The following is a 21,772-nucleotide window of genomic DNA, read 5'->3' on the forward strand; positions in this document are numbered from 1 at the left end:
CTGTTCCTTATGTGAAATGGGGTTCTAATGCTGCTTAGCATCAGAGGAAGCTGAAAACTGCTGAACCCCTCTGGAGTTCCACCCAGGAGGGGGGAAGGTGCCTGCAGGTTTCTGGATGTGGTGTGAGGGGGAGAATTGTCAGTACCAAGGTGGTGCGTGGGTCAGGCATCCTTGGATGGATGGTGTGGCTTAGGGTGGGCTTGGGGCAGGATTCAGGGAGTGGAATTTCAGCTCAGGGGGGCTTGGAAGTGGGAGACTGTCCCAGGTGCTGCCGCAGCAGGGCTGCTGCTGTGACGTGGATGTCTCCAGCAGGAATCTCATGGTGTCCTGACAGCTTTATAATGGAGTTAAATACACCCTCGGCCTAAACATCTTCTCTTTCCCCCCTGCCTGCTTGCCAGGGTCTGCCGGAGGGCGAGCACTCGCACCCCAGCCAGCCGGTCCGCAGCAAGACCCCTCAGATCCCGCAGGATCCCAAGGGCCCGTCGGCAGCGGGGCCGGAGCAGAGTCACCACGGGCCTGTCAACAGGCACACGGCGCAGATGGACCCGCACGTCCACCTGCAGAGGGCGCAGGGGGACACGAGCCAGACCTCGTACCCCTCGCCCGTGGCCATCTCCATGAAGCAGGAGCTCCCGTCGCCGCACCAGCCGCAGGCAGTTCCCAAGCAATCCATGTTTATCCCCACGACCTCGGGGCCGCCCCTCAGCCGCCCGGAGCCCCAGTCCACGCTCAAGCAGGAGCCATCCCCTCACCCTGTGTCCCAGAGACCTGTGGACATGGTCCAGCTGCTGACAGTGAGTGTCGTGCTCCTGATCTGGGGGGAAATCACCTGGTTCTGTCTCAGCCATAGCACCAAATCTGACCTTCCTTGCATCAAAAACATCAGATGCAGAAAAGGCATTGTTTGGGTTTTGGGTTGTTTTGTCCCTGATGGATTTTAGCTGTGTTTGCTGTTCCAAGTCAGTTTTACAAGTCAGCATTTTCCTGGAAAGTGTTTCCTCATAGGCAGGGAGGCAGTTGGTGTATTTCATTTAAATAAAAAGGAAAAATCACTCTCTCAAGTGTAGAAAATGAGGAAGAGGAGGGAGGCAGTGAGGACCAGGTACCAGCAAGGAGCTGAGAGTTGTGTTCAGCACCAAATGTCTCCCATATAGCTTCGAGCAGTTCTGTTATTTCTCAATTTGTCCGTTTGTAAAAGGGAACACAGCATTCAGGAACAGCCTTGTGCTGGGTGGGCGGCGGAGGGATTGGGATGACAGGATCCACCCAGGCAGGCTGGCCAGCTGGAAGGAAAAGGACTGAATTCCTGATTTAGCAGGATGTAACCCAGGCCTGGCCTGCAGAGGGTTGATTTGCTGCTCCATCTCTGCTGAGCCTTTAAACCTCTGATAGAGGCGTTGATGGCAGCCGAGCAGCTCCTTGCTGTGTGTGTAACACTCTCTCCCTCTCTCCCCAGAAATACCCCATTGTGTGGCAGGGGCTGCTGGCTCTCAAGAACGACACGGCGGCCGTGCAGCTGCACTTTGTGTCGGGGAACAACGTGCTGGCTCACCGCTCGCTGCCGGCGCCCGAGGGAGGGCCGCCCCTGCGCATCGCGCAGCGCATGCGCCTCGAGGCCTCCCAGCTCGAGGGCGTCGCGCGCAGGATGATGGTGAGGGCCTGGCTGGGCTGGGAGGGAGTTTGGGGGGCTCAGAGCCAGGCTGGGCTCACCAGCTGCAGGGCTGGAAGGCACCAGGGCTCCCCAAAACCTGGGGTTCTGTCGTGTGCGCTCCTCGGGGAATGGGTGCGGCACCAAGGATGCCCAAGGAGTGTTTGGACACTGGGAGGGATTGTTGGGATCCTGAGTGTGGCCTGGAGTTGGACTTGATGATCCCTGTGGATTCCTTCCAGTCCAGGAGATCGCTGTGGTTCTGTTCTGGGATCCTGGTGTTCACACCGATTCCTTCAACCCAGGGAGTGTAACACGGATTTTAGATGATGAGCAAGAGCTCCTACACTGCTCTTAGGCAAAGGCAATGAGAGCTGGGAAACCTTTAAGTCACCCTGAGCCTGGGGACAAACTCCTGCTGGCTTCAGTGTGTCTGAGTAGGGTGGGGAGTTCAGGTGGCCATGAAAATCCAGTTTTAGTCTTTTCCATCTTGACTGAGCTCTCAGCAAGTTTTGGAATCACAGAATCCCAGACTGGTTTGGTTGGAGGGACCTTAAAGCCCATCCCATGCCCTGCCATGGGCAGGGACACCTTCCACTATCCCAGGTTGCTCCAGGCCCTGTCCAGCCTGGCCCTGGCCTTGGACACTTCTGGGGCAGCCACCACTTCTCTGGGGTACAAATTGTAACACCAAGGGGTTTAAATTGAGGCTTTTCCCCCATGGGTGGTGGATGGATGGCTGGAAAGCATCCCTCATGCAGCATTTCCCTGAGCCTGTCCTTCCCTGCAGGTGGAGAGCGATTACTGCCTGCTGCTGGCCCTGCCCTGCGGCCGCGACCAGGAGGACGTGGTCAGTCAGACCGAGTCGCTCAAGGCCGCCTTCATCAGCTACCTGCAGGCCAAGCAGGCTGCAGGCATCATCAACGTGCCCAACCCCGGCTCCAACCAGGTATGGGCATGGCACGGACCTGCAGTGCCACAGGGACACCAAACCAGTCCTTAATGGCACAGGCACAGACCCTGCAGTGCCACAGGGACACCAAACCAGGCCCTAATGGCACAGGCACAGACCTTGCAGTGCCACAGGGACACCAAACCAGGCCCAACACCACAGGCACAGACCTGCAGTGCCACAGGGACACCAAACCAGGCCCAAAGGCACAGGCACAGACCTGCAGTGCCACAGGGACACCAAACCAGGCCCAAAGGCACAGGCACAGACCCTGCAGTGCCACCAAACCAGTCCCAACACCACAGGCACAGACCTGCAGTGCCACAGGGACACCAAACCAGGCCCAAAGGCACAGGCACAGACCCTGCAGTGCCACAGGGACACCAAACCAGTCCCAAAGGCACAGGCACAGACCTGCAGTGCCACAGGGACACCAAACCAGTCCCAAAGGCACAGGCACAGACCTGCAGTGCCACAGGGACACCAAACCAGTCCCAAAGGCACAGAACAGACCCTGCAGTGCCACAGGGACACCAAACCAGTCCCAAAGGCACAGAACAGACCCTGCAGTGCCACAGGGACACCAAACCAGTCCCAAAGGCACAGAACAGACCCTGCAGTGCCACAGGGACACCAAACCAGGCCCTAATGGCACAGGCACAGAACCCTGCAGTGCCACAGGGACACCAAACCAGGCCCAAAGGCACAGAACAGACCCTGCAGTGCCACAGGGACACCAAACCAGGCCCTAATGGCACAGGCACAGAACAGAACCCCTGCAGTGCCACAGGGACACCAAACCAGGCCCAAAGGCACAGGCACAGACCTGCAGTGCCACAGGGACACCAAACCAGGCCCAATGGCACAGGCACAGAACCCTGCAGTGCCACAGGGACACCAAACCAGGCCCAAAGGCACAGAACAGAACCCCTGCAGTGCCACAGGGACACCAAACCAGGCCCAAAGGCACAGGCACAGACCTGCAGTGCCACAGGGACACCAAACCAGTCCCAAAGGCACAGACCCTGCAGTGCCACAGGGACACCAAACCAGGCCCTAATGGCACAGGCAGCTCGGGCTTTTGCTGGATCTGCCTGGGGTTATTGGTCAAACAACCCCCACATTTCCATCACCCATCAAAGACCTGGATGGGATCCATAAATTTTTGATGGGATCAATATAATCATTGATGGAATCGATGAAAGCAACCCCAAAGCAAAAAAAGCCCAAATGTATGTTTGCTGTGTTCCCAGTTCATCATCTTGGGCTGAAAAGCATTTCCTGAATGCATCTCTCAGCTCTTTTATCTCTGAAGTAGAGTCCTGGTTTATTCCCCCTATCCTGATTTTTCCAGGACAGCTGGTGTTTTCCTGCAGAATGCATTTGGTGCCGTGGAGGGTTTATTCCAGTGTGTTGCTGCACTCATTGCAGTTTAACCTGTGTGTAATTTAATTCTGGGTATAAGGAGCCCAGAATGAGCCCAGCACTCAGAGCAACCACTGAAATTATAATTAACGGGAATTTTTCTGCCTTTCCCAGCCAAATCAGCCTGTGGTGTGAAAAACTCCCCACTGGGAAACAAAACCCATGGCTGCTCTCTTATACACAATTTAGGCTCCTTTAAGCACCCGGAACTCTCTGAAATGTCTCATTTTTACACCTCTGTGGGCGTGGGTTGTCTCTGATCCGTGGTTTTCCCTCCCTTTTTAGCCTGCCTACGTTCTGCAGATCTTCCCACCCTGCGAGTTCTCGGAAAGCCACCTGTCCCGCCTGGCCCCCGACCTCCTCGCCAGCATCTCCAACATTTCTCCTCACCTGATGATTGTCATCGCGTCGGTATGAGCTGTTTACCAGTTACTGACTTTTTATTCTTTTTCATTTTAATTTTTTTTTAATTTTTCCAAGGCCCTGCAGCAAAAAAAAAACAAAAAAACAACTACAACGACAAAAAAAAAAGCCCACAAAAAAAAAACCACACAAAAAATTAATTTTAAACTAAAACTAATTCAAAAGAAGGAGGAGAGAAGGTTATGAAACAAGAAATATGCTGCCAGAAACCAGCCTCCTGCCCGACCGGCCTCGATCAAACCTTGGATGTTTACATGTTGCTTTAGCTTATGGACAACTGATGCACTCAGCAGGTGGACTGGGCTTGGGTTCCCATGCCTCCTTTTTGGGGAAAAAAACACGCAAAAAAGAAAAAAAAAAAAAAAGAGAAAAAAAAAAAGAGAAAAGGATGGCTTATTTTTTTTAACAAAAAAAAAAGGAAAAAAATAAAAAAGAACCTGAACTGCCTTTGCACTAAATTAGTGACTCGGACTTTGCACAGTTGGAGACGCTGTGACGTTCTGGATGTCTTGACACACATTGACCGCGCCGTGGACGTTCCGCAGGGACTCTGCTGAGATTTGTGGGTCAAGGAGCATTTCACAGTCATTTTTTTTATTTTATTGGTTGTTTCGTTGGGTTTTTTGTTGGTTTTTTTTTTTTTTTCCTTCTTTTGGGGTTTGTTTATTTTTTTTGGGGGGGGTTATTTTTTTCCGGATGTGAACCTTCCTCTTCCTCCACCTGCCCCTGCTGCAGCCGTCTTCTCTTCATCTGGGATGTACAGTTTACACTGAAAAACAAGAGAATACAAAACAAACAACAAAACAAAAGGGAGAGCTTTTTTCCTTCCTGGTGGGATATGCAGAACTCAGTGGGTGTGTGTATATATAAATATATATATAATATATATAAATATATATAATACTGACTTTAAAAAAAAAAAAATCAAATCCCCACAACATACATTTTTTTTTAATCTGTGCCAAAAATGTGTTTTCAGAGAAAAAAAATCTTATTTTCATACTCAGACTTTGTATTGTCACTCATTTGTAAGTGCGCTTCATTTAAACATCCCCTCGTCTCATCAGCTGTGGAAGTGTTATACACTTGTACAAAGACTCTGCCCCGGCCCCCCTCGCCTCCCCTAACACTTAATTAATTTATGGAACTTGGTTTTTTTTTTTTTTTTTTTGGTTTATTTTTGGTTTATTTTTTTTTTCTCAGCGCAGTTTTGTTTTGTGTGTCCATTGGATTACGAACTTTATTAAAAAATACAAAACACGTCGGCGCCCCGACCTCGTCCCTCGGCGCGGGGAGGGGGAGCGGGGAAGGGGAGTTTGGGGCTGCCAGGGAGGGGTCACCCCTCTCCCTCAAAACCAGATCATTTCACACCAAATCCTCTGGATTTTCCCTTCTGTCTCATAAATACTTGTGGAAACTGAAATCTCAGGGTTTGCCCCCACTTTTAATCTCACCACGCATCAACTCCTCGCTGTAAATTGCCCCTGGATTACTGATACTCATCATACTTGGAAATGTAAGAGCCAGACTTGATGTTTTTCACTGCTTTTCCACCCAAATCCCTGCCAGGTGCAAGTGGGAAGCCTAATCAAGCCTGGTGTAAATGGGTTAAAATCATGCAGGTGTGGTAAAAAAGGAGGTTTAGGGCAGAACGTGGGGCGTGGCCTCCAAACCAGGGGAAGCCCCACCCCTGCACCCCAGGCTGAGGGTGGGGCACAGACCAGAGCCTGTTTTGGGGTAAAACCAGGACAGAAAGGGAAAAAGGGAAGCAGGTGCCCCAGGGTGGAGCTGGGTGTGGGCAGCCAGGCCAGGACACCCCCAGCGACCCCCAGGTCCCACTGGGAGGGTCAGGGTGGGAGGAGAGAGGTGGGAGGGATGGACAGACCCAGACACGGATGGGGCTTGGACAGACGGACACGAGGATCACTGGGCAGAGGGAAAGGGTTGGACCCTGCTGGTTTCTGAGCGGTGCCTTTGAGGTCAAAAGGGGCATTTTTGGGGTGCTGTGCAAGGGCTGGGGGGGCTGGCCAGGTGTGAGCTGTCCGTGTGTCCAGGTGTCCGTGCAATGTCCGTCCATCCAGCTGGGCCTGGACCTGCCCACCCATCCAGGCCCATCCCCCTCACCCACCCCTCCCATGGATCTGTTAGATGGACAGAACAGGGGAGTGTCCAGCTGGACACACGGACATTGGACATCCAGATGGGCACACAGGCTTGGACCGACGGACAGATGGATGGACGGACATACAAATGGCCAAATGTGTTTCCTTCTAGACAGTTGGCCAAGCACCTGTCCAGCCAGACACATTCCCCCTCCACCCATGAGCATAAATGCCCCAAAAATGCCCTTTTCACCCCAAGGCCCCGCTCCAAAAAGCAGCGATTTCACACCTCCGCCCCGCCCCCCTCACACCCCCCTCACACCCCCACCCCGCCCCCCCAGCCCCGTGTCCGTCTGTCCGGGCCCATCCCTGTGTCCATCCCCAGGCTCCGGCCGATCCCGACCCCAAACCCACGGACACGGGACCGGGGCGGGGGCGGGGCGGGGGCGTGAGGGGGGTGTGAGGGGGGCGGGGCGGGGGTGTGAAATCGCTGCTTTTGGAGCGGGGCCTTTGGGGTGAAAAGAGCATTTTTGGGGCATTTATGCTCATGGATGGAGGGGGGGAAAATGTCTGGCTGGACAGGTGTCTGTCCAACTGGACATATAATGGCTGTGTGTCCATCTGGTTGTACACTGTCCAGCTGTCCATCTGTACGTACAATGTCCATCTGTCCAGCTGGACACGCCCCTGTTCTTCTGTCCATCTGACAGCTCCACCATCCCCATTCCCAGCTGAGCGTGCTCCTGTTGGTCAGTCCAGCTCCATGTCCATCCATCCCCACAGCCATGAGTGTGTCCATCTGTCCGTCCATCTGGACACTGTACATGCACCCAGACACACAGACACTGTATGTCCAGCTGGACACATGGACACTGTACATCCATATGGACACACGGACATTTTGTGTCCAGCTGAATGGGTGGACATATACATGCTGATGGACACTTGGACATTGTACATCCAGCTGGACACACAGACATTGTACGTCCAGCTGGACAGTTTCACATCCAGTTGGACAGATAACTTTCCCCTCCATCCACGGGCATAAATGCCCCAAAAATGCCCTTTTCACCCCAAGGCCCCTCTCCAAAAAGCAGCGATTTCACACCCCCGCCCCGCCCCCCTCACACCCCCCTCACACCCCTGCCCCGCCCCCACAGTCCCGTGTCCGTCTGTCCGGGCCCATCCCTGTGTCCATCCCCAGGCCCTGAGCACGGGGGAGGCTCCGGCCGATCCCGACCCCAAACCCAAACCCACGGACACGGGACCGGGGCGGGGGCGGGGCGGGGGCGGGAGGGGGGTGTGAGGGGGGCGGGGCGGGGGTGTGAAATCGCTGCTTTTTGGAGAGGGGCCTTGGGGTGAAAAGGGCATTTTTGGGGCATTTATGCCCATGGGTGGAGGGGGGAAAATGTCTGGCTGGACAGGTGTCTGTCCAACTGGACATATGATGGCTGTGTGTCCATCTGTACGTACAATGTCCAGCTGGACACGCCCCTGTTCTTCTGTCCATCTGACAGCTCCACCATCCCCATTCCCAGCTGAAGTCGCTCCTGTTGGTCAGTCCAGCTCCATGTCCATCCATCCCCACAGCCATGAGTGTGTCCATCAGTCCGTCCATCTGGACACTGTACGTCCAGCCGGACACACGGACATCGTACGTGCAGGTGGACAGTTGGACAGTGTATGTCCGGCTGGACATTGTACATGCAGCTGGACAGATGGACAGACACCTGTCCAGCCAGACACCTTTTCCTTCCATCCATGAGCACAAATGCCCCAAAAATGCCCTTTTCACCCCAAAGTCCCCTCTCCAAAAGCAGCGATTTCACACCCCCGCCCCGCCCCCCTCACACCCCCCTCACACCCCCGCCCCGCCCCGGTCCCGTGTCCGTGGGTTTGGGGTCGGGATCGGCCGGAGCCTCCCCCGTGCCCACAGCCTGGGGATGGACACAGGGATGGGCCCGGACAGACGGACACGGGGCTGGGGGGGCGGGGCAGGGGTGTGAGGGGGGTGTGAGGGGGGCGGGGCGGGGGTGTGAAATCGTTGCTTTTTGGAGAGGGGCTTTTGGGTGAAAAGGGCATTTTTGGGGCATTTATGCCCATGGGTGGAGGAGGAATGTTGTCTGTCTGTCTGTACAATGTCCATGTGTCCAGCTGGATGTACAACTGTCTGTCCGACTGGACTTGCAATGGTCCTTCTGTCTGGCTTTGAATGTAGCCAGCCATGTGTCCATCCACAGTGTCCATTCGTGTGTCCAGCTGGACATGTCCCTGTGTTTGCCTGTCAATCCATCCCTGTGTCCATCTGTCTGTCCATCTGTCCAGCTATTTCCAGTGAAGGTCCAACACCAGCAGCCCTGTCCATGTGTCCAGCTGGACAGCCCAGCCTGTCCTGGATCCTCCAACCCTCCCCAGGCTGGGGAGCAGGGATGGGGACAGATGGACACATGGATGGACAGACACGTGTCCAGGGACGTGTCCGGCCTGAAGGTGTCCGTGTGTCTCTGCCACTGTCCCGCCATCCACAGAGCGTTCCGGGTGTCCATCTGTCCCTGCAGCCATCTCTGTGTCCGTCTGTCCTGGCTGGACACGTCCCTGTCTCTCTCCCTTCCCTCTCCGCCCTGGGGGGACAGAGCAGGGGGAGTGTCCAGCCGGACACACGGACAGGGGCAGCTCCATGTGGGGGTGCCCAGCTGAGCCCCACCCCCACCTCCATCAGCAGCCCCTTTTTCCTTCCTTTTACCCCCAAACAGGGGCAGCACCCCGGCCTCCACACCCTCCCTCAGTGGGGGTCAGAATGGGAGGGTCTTTTGGGGCTTTACCCCAAAAATCTCCATCTGCTGTTCTGGGTAGGGTTTTCAACCTTAACCCACCGTTTTCATCCTTTATCATCTCATCAATCCCTGCTCTCCCTCCACATCACACTCCCAGCAGGGACTGGAGTGTTCCAGTGCCCCCCACGGCACCCAAAACACCCCCTGAGGGGGAGAGAAGCCGCAGCCCCCTCCCCGAGCACCAACCCTTACAAAATACTGCATTTTATTCCATCTCTTTCCTTCCAGAAATACACTTTTTACACCATTTCCGAGCTGTCTCTTAAATAAAGGCGTGGCGGGGGCGGGGTCACTCGGGGGCCGGGGGCGGCCCCTCGGGGGCCGGGGGCGCGGCCGGGGGCGGCTCGGGGCCGTCGCGGGGCCGGAACAGGAGCTCCCCGGCGGGGATCACCTGCTCTGCCGGCCAGCCCGCGGCACCGTAGGGTTGGTAGAAGTCGGGCTCCGCCTGGAACATGACGAGCGCCTGGGCCGTGTGGATGCGCACGTGCTGCGCCAGGCTGCTGGCGTCCAGGAACTTCTCCCCGCAGGAATCGCAGGCGTAAAGGATCTGTGTGTTGGGGTCTGCCGGGGGACAGAGAGAGAAACACACACACACCGAAATGGGCCAGGCTCGGGGATGGTGCAGGAAATAGTTTTTGTAGAAAATTCTACGAATCTGCAATCAAATTCTACAGGATGGGAGCTGCCAGCCCGTGCTGGTATTCCCGGAGGTGATGGGGTGGGAGGAGGCAGCTCCGAATTCCCAGTGGTGATGGGAGAGGAGGAGCCAGCCCAATATTCCCGGAGGTGATGGGGCTGTGGGATGGGAGGAGCCAGCTCCGAATTCCCAGTGGTGATGGGATAGGAGGAGCCAGCCCAATATTCCTGGAGGTGCTGGGGTGGTGGGATGGGAGGAGCCAGCCCGGTCAGTATTCCCGGTATTCCCGGAGGTGATGGGATGGGAGGAGCCAGCCCGGTATTCCCGGTATTCCCAGTGGTGATGGGATGGGAGGAGCCAGCCCGGTCAGCATTCCCGGTATTCCCGGTCTCACCTGCCTCCTGCACCTGCTTCACCGCTTTGGTGATCTCAGCTTTAAGTGCTTCGGTCTCGTCCGCTGTCACTGCGGCTGCCACGGGCACCACTGTGGGAACAGAGGGGGACAGGGACATTGTGAGGGACAGGGACATTGTGGGGGACAGGGACATTGTGAGGGACAGGGACATTGTGGGGGACAGGGACACTCTGGGGGACAGGGACACTCTGGGGGACAGGGACACTCTGGGGGACAGGGACATTGTGGGGGACAGGGACATTGTGGGGGACAGGGACACTCTGGGGGACAGGGACACTCTGGGGGACAGGGACATTGTGAGGGACAGGGACATTGTGAGGGACAGGGACACTCTGGGGGACAGGGACATTGTGGGGCCTGGCTGGGCAGGAATTCCCCCCAGCCATGGATCCTGCCCAGACCCGGGTGCTGCCCCTTGGATAAATCTCCAGCACCTTTGGGGGCTCCAGGACCTCCAAGCTGCCCCCCATGGAAAAGCCCCAAAGTGCCCCCCTACAACTGAATCTCCCTTTTAGGAGACTCCTGGGCCCCTCAAGCTGCACCTCATGGATAAACCTCCCTTTCAGACCGCTCTAAGGCACCCAAGCTGCTCCCCAGGGTTAAGCTTCCCCTCTGCAAGGCTCCAGGGATCCCCTAGACTGCCCCTCACAGAAAAATCTCATTTTTGGGGTGTCTCTTGGAACCCCAAGCTCCTCCCTGGAGATCCAGCCCCCTTTTAGGACAGTCCTGGAATGCCCAAGCTGCATCCAATGGACAAGTTTCCTTTTAGGGTGGCTCCTGGGACCTCGAAGTTGCACCTCTGTAAATTAACCTCATCTTTGTGACAGTTCCAGGCCCCTTCAACTCTCCCCACAGGTAAGTTTTCCTTTTGGGGTGGCTCATGGAACACCCAAGCTCCTCTCCAGGGATAAAATTTCCCTTTTGGGATGGCATCTGGGCATCCAAGCTGCACCTTTTTTTCAGGACAGGACACCTCCAAGACCCCCAGGCTGCATTCCCATGGGTAAATTTCCCTTTTGGGATGCCTCCAGAGTCCCCTAAGCTGAACCCACATAAATGAATCTCCCTCTGGGGACAACTCTGGGACGAGCCAGCTGCTCCCTATGGATAAGGTTCCATTTCAGGACAACGCCAGGACCTCCCAGCTGCTCCCCACCTCCAACCTCCCCTTCTCTTTGGGATCCCCAGGGCCCCGGCTCACCCGTGAGCTGCGTGACAGCGGTGGCAGCCAGCGCCTCGGTGGCCAATGTCACCATGTCATCGGACGCCACCGTGACGATGTTGACCTCGTCGCCCTCCTCGGGCTCCAGGATTTTGATGCCAGCCTTGCCCTGGTGCACGGTCTTGACGTGGGAGCGCAGGTTGTCCACGCGGTTGAAGCCACGGCCGCACTTGTCACACAGGAAGGGCTTCTCCCCTGGGAGGGCACAGGGAGTGGGGGTGGGTGAGGGGGCAATGCCCGGGGGCAGCGCAGGGCTCGGGGAGGTGCCCACCCACCTGTGTGGATGATGATGTGCTTGGACAGGTCGCCCACGTTGACGAAGGCTTTGTTGCAGACGGTGCATTTGTGGGGCCGGATGTTGTCGTGGTGACGGATGTGGTTGGCCAGCTGGCTCGACTGGACAAACCTTGGGGAATGAGACCACGGTCACAACAACCCTGGTGTCACCCTGGGTCACCCTGGCACCTCCACCCTCCCTCCAGAGCGTGGCACCTGGCTGGGAACAGCCAGTGGAGGTGCCCTCTGATATTCCACCAGCACCAAAGTGGGGGAATAGTGGAACATCCAAAGGGAATCCTCACCTCTTCCCACAGCGCTCGCACACGTAGGGCTTCTCCCCAGTGTGCTGGCGCACGTGGGCGATGAGGGAGCTCGCCTGGGTGAAGGCTTTGCCGCAGATCAAGCACTGGCACGGCTTCTCTCCTGGGGAAGCACAGGAAAGGTGGGTGGGGAGCACGAGGGGCAGGAGGAGCCTTGGGGACAGGAGGGGAAGGGAGAACCTCGGGGGACAGGAGGGGAAGGGAGAACCCCCGGGGACAGGAGGGGAAGGGAGAACCCCCGGGGACAGGAGGGGAAGGGAGAACCCCCAAGGACAGGAGGGGAAGGGAGAACCTCAGGGGACAGGAGGGGCAGGAGAACCCCCAGGAGGGACAGGAGGTGCAGGAGAACCCCGGGGACAGGAGGGGAAAGGAGAACCCCCAAGGACAGGAGGGGAAGGGAGAACCCCGGGGACAGGAGGGGCAGCAGAACCCCAGGGACAGGAGGGGAAAGGAGAACCCCCGGGGACAGGAAGGGAAGGGAGAACCCCGGGGACAGGAGGGGCAGGAGAACCCCCAGGAGGGACAGGAGGGGAAGGGAGAACCCCCGGGGACAGGAGGGGAAGGGAGAACCCCCAGGAGGGGAAGGGAGAATCCCCAGGGACAGGAGGGGAAAGGAGAACCCCCAGGAGGGACAGGAGGGGCAGCAGAACCCCCGGGGACAGGAGAACCCCCTGGGACAGGAGGGGCAGGAGAACCCCCGGGGACAGGAGGGGTCCGTACCGGTGTGGATGCGGACGTGGCGCTGCAGAGCGCCGGGGTCGGCGAACTGGCGCTGGCAGTGCACGCACACGTACGGCTTCTCCCCGCTGTGGATCCGCAGGTGCCGCTTCAGGTTACCTGGGAGCAGGGCAGGGTGAAGGACACCGGACCCTCCTCCCCCTTCTCCTCCTTCCCAGAGCCCCAGAAGCTCCCTCGGGAAAGGCTGGTGCTGTTCAGGGAGCAGGGATCGAGGGAAGTTGGCTGCACCCTGCCTGGGATCAGGCAGGAACACTGGAGACAGCCAGGACAAGCACCCAGAGTTTGAGGGGATCAAAAGATTCCACTGGGATCATCCCAACCCTCTGGCTCTGCAGCAGGCTGAGAGAGGACGGGAGGAGACATCCCCATCTCCTTTCCAGGGTGTGACTCCATGGGGAAAACCAGGAATTCATGCAGCACAACCATGGCACGGTAAAGCCAGGATGAAATCCTTCCTCTGGCTCTGATCCAGCCCTGGAACACTCCCTGCTCCCCACAGACCACCCAAGTCCCATCACTCAGCTCCTCAGCCCCCTCCCTGTGTTACCTGACGTGGTGAACTGCTTCCCGCACTCCCGGCACTTCAGGGGCCCATCTGCAATGTGGATCTTCAGGTGAGCCTTCAAATTCCCCACCTGGGGATGGAGAGCAGGATGGAGAGAGCCCCAAACCACCTCATCCTCCTTTGGAGCAACCCAAATCCCCGTGGATCCCTTCTGGAGTGGCCTCTAGGACCTCCAAGCTTCACCCCATGGAGAAACCACTCATTCCAAGCTCCAAGAGCCCCAGGCTGCATCCCATGGATAATCCACCTTTTCAGGACTGCTCTGGGACCCCTAAATACACCTCACCATCCCAGGACCACTCTGGGAACCCCAAACTCCATCCCATACATAATCCACCCCTTCAGAACTGCTCTGCAACCTCCAAATATGGCTCATGGATACATCACCATCCCAGGACTACTCTGGGACCCCCAAACTGCATCCCATGCATAACCCACCCTTTCAGGACTGCTCTGGGACCCCCAAACTGCAATCCATGGATAATCTACCCTTTTAGGACCACTCTGGGACCCCAACTACACCTCATGGACACACCACCATCCCAGGACAGCTTTGGGGACCCCAAACTGCGTCCCATGGACAATCCACCCTTTCAGGACTGCTCTGGGACCCCCAAATATGCCTCATGGACACACCACCATCCCAGGACCACTCTGGGAGCCCCAAACTCCATCCCATACATAATCCACCCTTTTGGGACTGCTCTGGGATGCCCAATGGATGGCCTTGCTGCATTCCTACACTCATGGATACACCTCACGGACACACCACCATCCCAGGAGCACTCTGGGAACCCCAAACTGCATCCCATGCCCAAACCTCCCTTTCCAGGACCATGCTGGCGCAGCCTCCCCGCTCCCCAGCACACCTGGTTGAACTTCTTGTCGCAGTGGGGACACTTGTGCTCCTTGTCGGTGTCGTGGGTCTCCAGGTGGCGCATCTTGGAGGTGGGGTCGGAGAAGGAGCGCCCGCAGTAGTCGCACTGGTAGGGCTTCTCGCCGCTGTGCACCAGCTGGTGCCGCTTCAGGTTGCCCGAGGTGGTGAAGAGCTTGCCGCAGTCCTCGCAGCGGTAGCGCGCCTCGCCCGTGTGCCGCTTCTTGTGCAGGTTCAGCAGGCTGATGAGCCGGTAGCTCTTCCCGCACTCCTCGCAGCCGTACGGCTTCAGCGGGCTGGGGCGAGGGGGGAATGTCACAATGTCACCCCCTCACTGCCCCCAGTGTGAGTGTCACCCCCAGCCAGACCCAGGAATCACGGAATGCTTGGGTTGGGAGGGACCTCCAAGCTCATCTTGACCCCACTGGCCACTAGAGCAGGTTGTTCCAAGCCCCATCCAACGCTGAACATGGGATGGGAGTCCATGAAACAACACAAATTTGGACAATGCTCTCAAACACAGGATGGGATTCTGACGGTGTCTGTGCAGGGCCAGGAGTTGGACTCGATCCCTGTGGATCCCTTCCAACTCAGGAGCATGACAGAGGCAGAAAGACAAATCTCCTCCCAACACCCCAACACACTAATGGATTTCCAAAGGATTTGACCATTCCCAGCAAACCTCACATTTTTCAGGTGTCTTTCCCTGGCTCCACCCGTACCTGTGTGTCTTCTCGTGGGCCTTGCAGGCAGCTGGGTCGGAGAAGGCCTTGTTGCACTCCCTGCAGGAGAAGGGCTTCTCTCCGGTGTGGATCCGGATGTGCCGCTTGAAGTTCCCGGTGTGGGTGAACTCCTTCCCGCAGTCCTAGGGATGGAGGGACAGGCACTGTCACCCCGCTGTCCCCAAGGCACCCGGTGGCACCCAGAGCTCTGCCCACCCAGCCTCACCTCACACTTGTGTGTGACGGAGCCGTAGGCCTTGGACTCGGTGCGGTCGCTGTAGGTGCCGGAGCGCAGCAGGCGCGGCTCCCCCGCGTTCTCCTGGCCCGAATCCGTGCTGCCCGACTCGTTATCCTCAGCGTTTTCCCCATTCTCCAGCTGGGGAGGCTCCTCCTTGGGCATTTTACCCTCATCTTCCTCCTCCACTATCATCTCCCCATCTTCCTCCTTCCTTTCCAGTTTCATCTCTGCAGGATGGTAGAAAATGGGGATGCTCAGATTTGGGAGTGGCAGCAGAGGCACAAATCCACCTGGATTTCCTGACTTAAGGGGACTGGGACTAGGTGTCATCTGTCTCCAGAGAAATCACAGAAACATCTGAGTTGGAAGGGAAGTGAAAGCTCATCCATCATCACCTCTGCCAGGAATCACTTTGAATTTGCAGGTGATTAACCCTAAATTCCCAAAGCCTGTGCAGGCAGAGAATTTCCCAACTCTCCTCACTATGCTCCAAAACAACTGCTCCCAGAGGATCCATGCCTCACAAACACACTCACACCATGAATTCCACAGACAATGAGGGCTCCAGCCCTGCCCAGCTTTGTCCCAGCCCCGCTCACCTGCCAGGCTGTCGCTGCCCACGGCGCTCTCCGATGGCTGCCCGGGATCCTCGTGGATGGCAGTGCCCGTCCCTGCGAGTGCTGCAGCGTCAGGGCAGGGAGTGCTGGGGGTGACAGCAGGGGCCAGGCTGTCACCCCTGGCTGGCTCACCCTCCTGGCCAGCCGGATGCTCCGCAGGCACCTCGGGCTGTGCCGCAGCCTCCGGCTTCTCCTCCTTGTCCTCGCCATCAGGAGCGGCTGCTTTGGCTTTGTCAGGCTCCCCCAGAGCTTCTGCCACCACCGATGTCTTGCCATCAGCTGGGACCTTGTCAGCTTCTGTGAGGGAACGGGAGAAGCCATCCAGCTGCTGCTGCTGCCAGCAGGATTCCCAAATCCCACAAAATTCACAGAAGCAGCAATTTTTCAATTTTTTCAACTTCAAAATTTTTTTGTGCTGCCCAAGAGGATCAAACCCCATCCAGGTGCACCAGGTGCAGGCAGGAACTGGGTTTGCAAGGTGGCCAAGGAGCATAAGTGGATAAATTTTGGATTGCATGAAGCACAAGTAGGTAAATCTTGTGAGGAGAAGCCAGGAGGGTACGTACCGATCTCGGGGGGCTGCTGGGGATTTTCTGGGGGCACAGAGAGAGATTTGAGTGCGTTGCAAGCACTGACAATCTCCTGCATCTGCAGGAAACCTGCCACGGCCAGCACATCCTCCACGTTGTCAGGGCTCAGGCTCAGCTTAGCCGTGTACATGAACTCCAGAACCTGGCCCAGGCCTGCAGGAGAGATCACACAACCAGAAATGAGCCCTCACCTCCTCACTCCTCATTCTGAAACACTCAAAATAACAAGCTGAAGAGCCTCCCTCAAAGCCTGAGCACAGAATTGTGTTGTTTACGGAGCTGGGAGGTTATTGGTGATGATTAGGATGAATAGCAGGAAAGTGAAAATTTTTGTAATGTAAGAGTCTGAGACCATATATCATGTTGTGAATTGTAGGATGGGCCATGATACAAATAGTGCAATGGGGAAGAAGATAAGAGAGTAGAACTCCATTTTTAGACTGATGGGATTTTGAAGCTTATGATGAACTTTCATTCCCAGAAGGAGGTGAGGTTTTCTGTTCCAGAGTGGATGTAAATTGTTATTGGGATTCGGCTGATTAAAAAGGAAGTTCTGACTGTGCTTATGATTGTGCTGGGGGTGTTTTTGAGGTTGTTGCATAGAAGAGTGAATAGGATGGGGGTGGAGAGGGTTACTAGGGTTAGGAGTATGAAAACAAAAGCCCCAGGCCTACCTGCAGCGTTGCTGATGTCCAGGTGCACCACGTCCTTCTGGTCCACGAAGAGCATGCGGAAATAATCGCTGCAGGCGGCCAGCACGGCCTTGTGCGCCTTGAAGTCGATGCCGTCCACCACGAAGGTGCAGTCACAGAGCAGCCCCAGCTGTCGCTGCTGGTTCAGCTGCTCCAGCACCTGCTGGCTGTGCTGAGGGAAATCCATGGCTGTGGGAGGGAGAAAACACCACAGGGCTGGGGTGAGGGGTGTGGTGAAACCACTGAAGGCGTTGTGGAGGAGGAGAGATCACAAAACAGAACCTCACTGCACAAAAAGGTGAATTTCAGCTCCTCTCCTGGCTAAATCCAACCCCAAACCCTCTCCTGGAACAGCCACGACTCCAACACAGGGCTAGAAGGAGCTGGTGGAACAGCCACGATGGTTTTAGCAACCATGACACAGCTGTTGCACCTCAGCTGGTGAGCAGGAGCCTTGTCACCTCTGCAGACACAAGTGCCACCGTCCCTCCTCTGTGTCACAGCTCCTGCCAAGGCCACAGCACAGGAGTGTCCATCCAAACCTTCCAGCTCCTGCTCTTCCAGCTGCTCATGTCACGATTCTGAGGAATTTTTATATTTTACTATGTGTTTGGAGGGAGTTCTCCACGCCTGGAGCACAGCTCTGCCTAAGGAATGCTGCAAATTGCTGGAAAAATGGCAAATCCCCAATTTTCCAGCAGGCCCTTGTCATCAAAGTGCCACACTGTGGATTTTCTCCTGAGCTGCATCCATGGGGTGAATGAAGAGCTTTCACTTGGCTTTGTCCTCCACCAATGATTCCGGTGCTGAAGGGATTGTTCCAAAGGATTGGCAAGGAGGGGGGAGAAAGGAAACAGGGATATCCAGATATTGTTCATGCAGGAAGTCCCCAAAGCTCTGGACGCTGGAGCAGGAAGGTCACAGCTGGGGAAACACTCCTGGATTCCATGCTTGGTGTCTCTGAAAGTTTCCAGCCCATGGAAGTTGTTTTTCCACTTCATCACCTCTTAAACCAGGAGTTTCCAGTCAGGAAGCAGGGAGAGGTTTGGATCCACAACATCCACAGGCACTTCCAGCTCCTGTTCCCTCCAGCAATCAGTGGTCAGAAGGAGCCTCCTCCTGTCAGCTGTGGGTGCCAGCAACACTCAGGGAAGGATCTTCCTCCCAGGGATTCACTCAGCTTCCACTTCATTCCCTTCCAGTGGGGATGAGAGGCCAGGACCTCTCTGACAGCATTGGATCACACACAGAGAGAGGAAGTTCCTCTCCATTTTGTGGTTGCACTGAACTCCCTGCCCTGGCTTTCCCCCAGCCTGTCCCAAAATACATCCCAGAAAAAAACAGTACTTGGGTCAGGATACTGCACAGCACGGCCCAGTGTGGTTGCAAAGCTCTGGAGAAAAGGGAAAGCATTTTCCCTGCAGGGTAAACAAGGCTGAGTTGTGTGCTCACAGACCTGAGGAATCCTGACAGCTCCATGCACTGAAAGGGTATTTTGGGGAATTTGTGGGAGGCACTTTGCATCTGAACCATGATTTTTAACGTTCCAGGATTGGATTTGTCTCAGCTTTGCTCCCCCAGCTTTGAGAAGGAAGTAAAAATCCAAGAAACTCAACTCTTCCCCAAAAAACCTTCCAATTTTCTGTGGTCTCCCCTGTAATGTCATGTGCTCTCTGTACCCACACCCAGCAGCCAATGTCACCTTTACCCACTAAAACCCCTCACTCTGAGGTTTAACAATCCCAAACCTGCACCCAAGCCCCAGGAGTGGTGCCCAAGCTCACCCCTGTGCTGCAGGGAGCAGAGATACCCAGAGGATCGAGGGCCAGAGGGTTGAGTCTCTCCTCCAGAGATTTCCCTTTTCCAGGTGTTCAGGTCAGTCTCTACGCAGCCATCCTGGGAAAAATGGGATAGAAAAACTCAATTTTAAATCTCCAGTCTTGGGTGCTGAAGGTGCAAAACCCCTAATGCAGGACTGGGCATCCTCTGATTTCCCCTCAGGGGAGACAATTCCCCTCCTGACCTCTCCCCGACCAGGCTGTTGAGTCTCTCATTATCCAATTAATCATGCAGAAGTTCATTATGAGCCCACCCACGCCCTCCACACAGATAAATCCAGCAGCTGCAGTCCCAGGGAGCTTCCCACGCCAGCTCTGCTAAGCACTCTCGCTAATTAGCACCATTACCTCTCCCCTCCCCTGCCATGTGAACACCTACCTATTAAAAACCCCCAAACCTCCCTGACTTGGAAAAGCAGGGAGTTAAACAGTGCCTTTGCAGGCTGTCAGCAGCCAGCCATCCACGCTGGGAGGATGAAAGGGAAGAGGGGTTGGTTTGTTTCCTACCCACCGGCGTCTCCCGCCTCGTGCGTCAGCTCGGGGAACAGCGCGGCCCCAACCCTCGCTGCCTCTGCCCACAGGGCTCTGTCCTCATTTCCAGCAACGGATCCTGCAATGGTTTTCATGAAAAAAGTCAAGTCTGGAGCTGATCTGAGCACAGCAGCTCTGTATCATAACAATAATACAGATCGTGAAGCAGGGAAGGGCTGCAGAGCTTGTGGTCGGAAGCGGAAGGAGAGCTGTGAGAGGGGAAATGATCATAAAGGGGAAAAAATGAGAAAGACACGAGGAGAGGGACATCCTGGACCCCCTACAGGGAACAGACATTCTGAGGATTGGTTATTTGGATTTCAGGCTTATGGATGTGCTGGTGCTGCTCTGGACACCAACACATCACCTGAGCCTGAGATCTGCCCAAAAACCCTTCCTGTGTCTGCAGTGCCCAGGGATGACCAGCCCTTGTCTCCTTGGGGAAAAACACCCTTTGGAATGCTGGCTGAGCGCTGGAATCTCGGGAGAAGCCTCTGATGCAGAAACAAAACTCAGGAAATGTGTCACACATGCCGGCCCGCAGAGGGCACGGACAGCCAGGAGGGGCTGTCACCACGCCAGAACGCCAGGACGGGGGAAAATCCCGTTTTCCTTGCGGTTTCCCCGTCCCTGAGGTGCGAGGATGTGGCTGGGGCTGGCTCGGGGCTATGATCTCCATTCCCAACATCGCGAGGATCTTTGGGTGGCCCGAGGGGACGGCGATGCCCCAAGGCCGGGGGACACGTGGCTGTGTCCATGGCCTGGCCCCGAGTCACCTCACGGCTGGGGAGGGACACAGCGGACAGGGAGGGCGGCCAGGAGCCCCTCGGTGCCCTCACGACAACCACGTGTCCCTGCTCCCCTCACGACATTCAGAAGCCCAAATCCCCTCACGACAGCCCCCGCTGCCCCTCACGACAGCCACCCCCCCCATTCCCCTCATGACAACCAGGAGCCCCCGCTCCCCTCGCAGCAGCCAACAAGCCCTGCGATATCCGGCAGCCAGTCCCTCGTTCCTACCGCGACAAGTCCCCGTTCGCCCGACGGCGACCGGCAGCGCCCCGGTTCCCAGGGCCCCCAGCAGGACCGCCCCCCCCGCCGCAGCCTGCCCTCAAAGAACCGGGGCCGCGCAGCGGGGTGACCCCCAAAGCGGCTCCGTTACCCCACAGGCAGCGAGCCAGGCCGCAGCCTCCTCCCCTCCCAGCGCCCGTGTCCTACTCAGCCCTCTCCCCAGCCTCTCCAGCGCTCTCCCGGGGCCCCCGTGCCGCACCTGCCATGCCGGGCCCGGCGGGGCCTCACCCGCAGCTCGCGGCCCTCACCGTGACACCGAGCAGACAAAGGGCGCCGCCATCTTGGCGCCGGGCGGAAGCGGCGTCGCCCCGGCCCGCCCAGCGTCACTGCGCATGCGCGGCGGGCACGGTCACCTTCCCGCCCCTTCCCGCCGCAGAGGCGCCGCCATGACAGAGGGGGGCGGTGCTGAGTGGGCCAGAGGGGCCATGAAGGAACCGACGGAGGCCCAGAGGAGCCATGAGGGGTCATAAAGGACGGAGGGGGGCTGTGAGGGGCTAAGGGAGGCCGAGCACAGCTGTGAGGCTCGAAGGTCCCGGTGCCAGCGCTGCCACCGTGTTCTTTGCTACCTGTGTTGCCAGCCACAACATCACCCCTGCTTAAACACCCCTGAGGTGCTGAATCCGCCGCTGTCCTACCCACTGACCACCCACGATGAAGGAATTCTCCGTAAATATAACATAAACTTCCCTTGCCACAACTTGATGCTGTTCCTTTTTTCCTGTCACTTGTTCTCTTGGCTTCATCATTTCATCAGGGAGAAGGTTCCCTGTTGTTGGAAATAATACAATTTTCCTAAATAATTTTTAATTAGTTGTTTTAATTAATTGTGAGCAGCACCCACTTTTGGCCAGTACTAGTTAAGTTTCTACACAGACTCTTGTTACTCAGATCATTATTCTCCAAAACCTTAAGTTTGTTAAAACTAACCCTGACAAGCTTCAATAAAGCCAAAGGCATTCAAAAATTGGGATCTTAAATTTACAGGCCTTCAAGGACATTGGAGTAACCAGAAAATACAGAGGACATTAAGGCTTGG

General features: G+C 56.5%; 2 protein-coding genes across 5 annotated transcripts in view; one reads left to right on the forward strand and one right to left on the reverse strand.

The window, feature by feature from the left end:
• Positions 1–5,457, forward strand: part of SPEN (spen family transcriptional repressor) — a 71,318-nt gene extending 65,861 nt beyond the window's left edge. For all 4 annotated transcript variants that reach the window (XM_074558345.1, XM_074558346.1, XM_074558347.1 and 1 more), the window contains 4 exons: positions 402–797; positions 1,460–1,654; positions 2,442–2,600; positions 4,314–5,457. In XM_074558345.1, the coding sequence (XP_074414446.1) occupies positions 402–797; positions 1,460–1,654; positions 2,442–2,600; positions 4,314–4,445 (882 nt within the window). In that variant the 3' untranslated portion in view covers positions 4,446–5,457. The remainder of the gene's footprint in view (positions 1–401; positions 798–1,459; positions 1,655–2,441; positions 2,601–4,313) is intronic.
• Positions 5,458–9,634: 4,177 nt separating this feature from the next.
• ZBTB17 (zinc finger and BTB domain containing 17) lies at positions 9,635–21,090 on the reverse strand. The gene is made up of 16 exons (XM_074558474.1): positions 20,936–21,090; positions 19,646–19,744; positions 19,081–19,192; positions 17,279–17,485; positions 16,581–16,757; positions 15,997–16,311; positions 15,386–15,624; positions 15,160–15,302; positions 14,433–14,733; positions 13,546–13,633; positions 12,981–13,097; positions 12,243–12,363; positions 11,937–12,067; positions 11,641–11,856; positions 10,419–10,508; positions 9,635–9,948 (listed from the first exon to the last, which is right to left on the reverse strand). Exons 4-16 carry the CDS (start codon positions 17,481–17,483, stop codon positions 9,677–9,679), a joined length of 2,415 nt encoding a protein of 804 aa, XP_074414575.1. The 5' UTR covers positions 17,484–17,485; positions 19,081–19,192; positions 19,646–19,744; positions 20,936–21,090; the 3' UTR covers positions 9,635–9,676.
• Positions 21,091–21,772: the final 682 nt, after the last annotated feature.

The sequence above is a fragment of the Zonotrichia albicollis genome, chromosome 25 (genome assembly GCF_047830755.1).
Source record: "Zonotrichia albicollis isolate bZonAlb1 chromosome 25, bZonAlb1.hap1, whole genome shotgun sequence".
NCBI lineage: Eukaryota > Metazoa > Chordata > Aves > Passeriformes > Passerellidae > Zonotrichia > Zonotrichia albicollis.

Coding starts and splice junctions, on each gene's coding strand:
- ZBTB17 (XM_074558474.1), bottom strand. CDS start 17,483: ATGGATTTCCCTCAGCACAGCCAGCAGGTGCTGGAGCAGCTGAACCAG. Junction 14,734..15,159: donor GCCCACGAGAAGACACACAG/GTACGGGTGGAG, acceptor CCCTCGCCCCAG/CCCGCTGAAGCCGTACGGCT. Junction 12,068..12,242: donor TGCGAGCGCTGTGGGAAGAG/GTGAGGATTCCC, acceptor TCATTCCCCAAG/GTTTGTCCAGTCGAGCCAGC.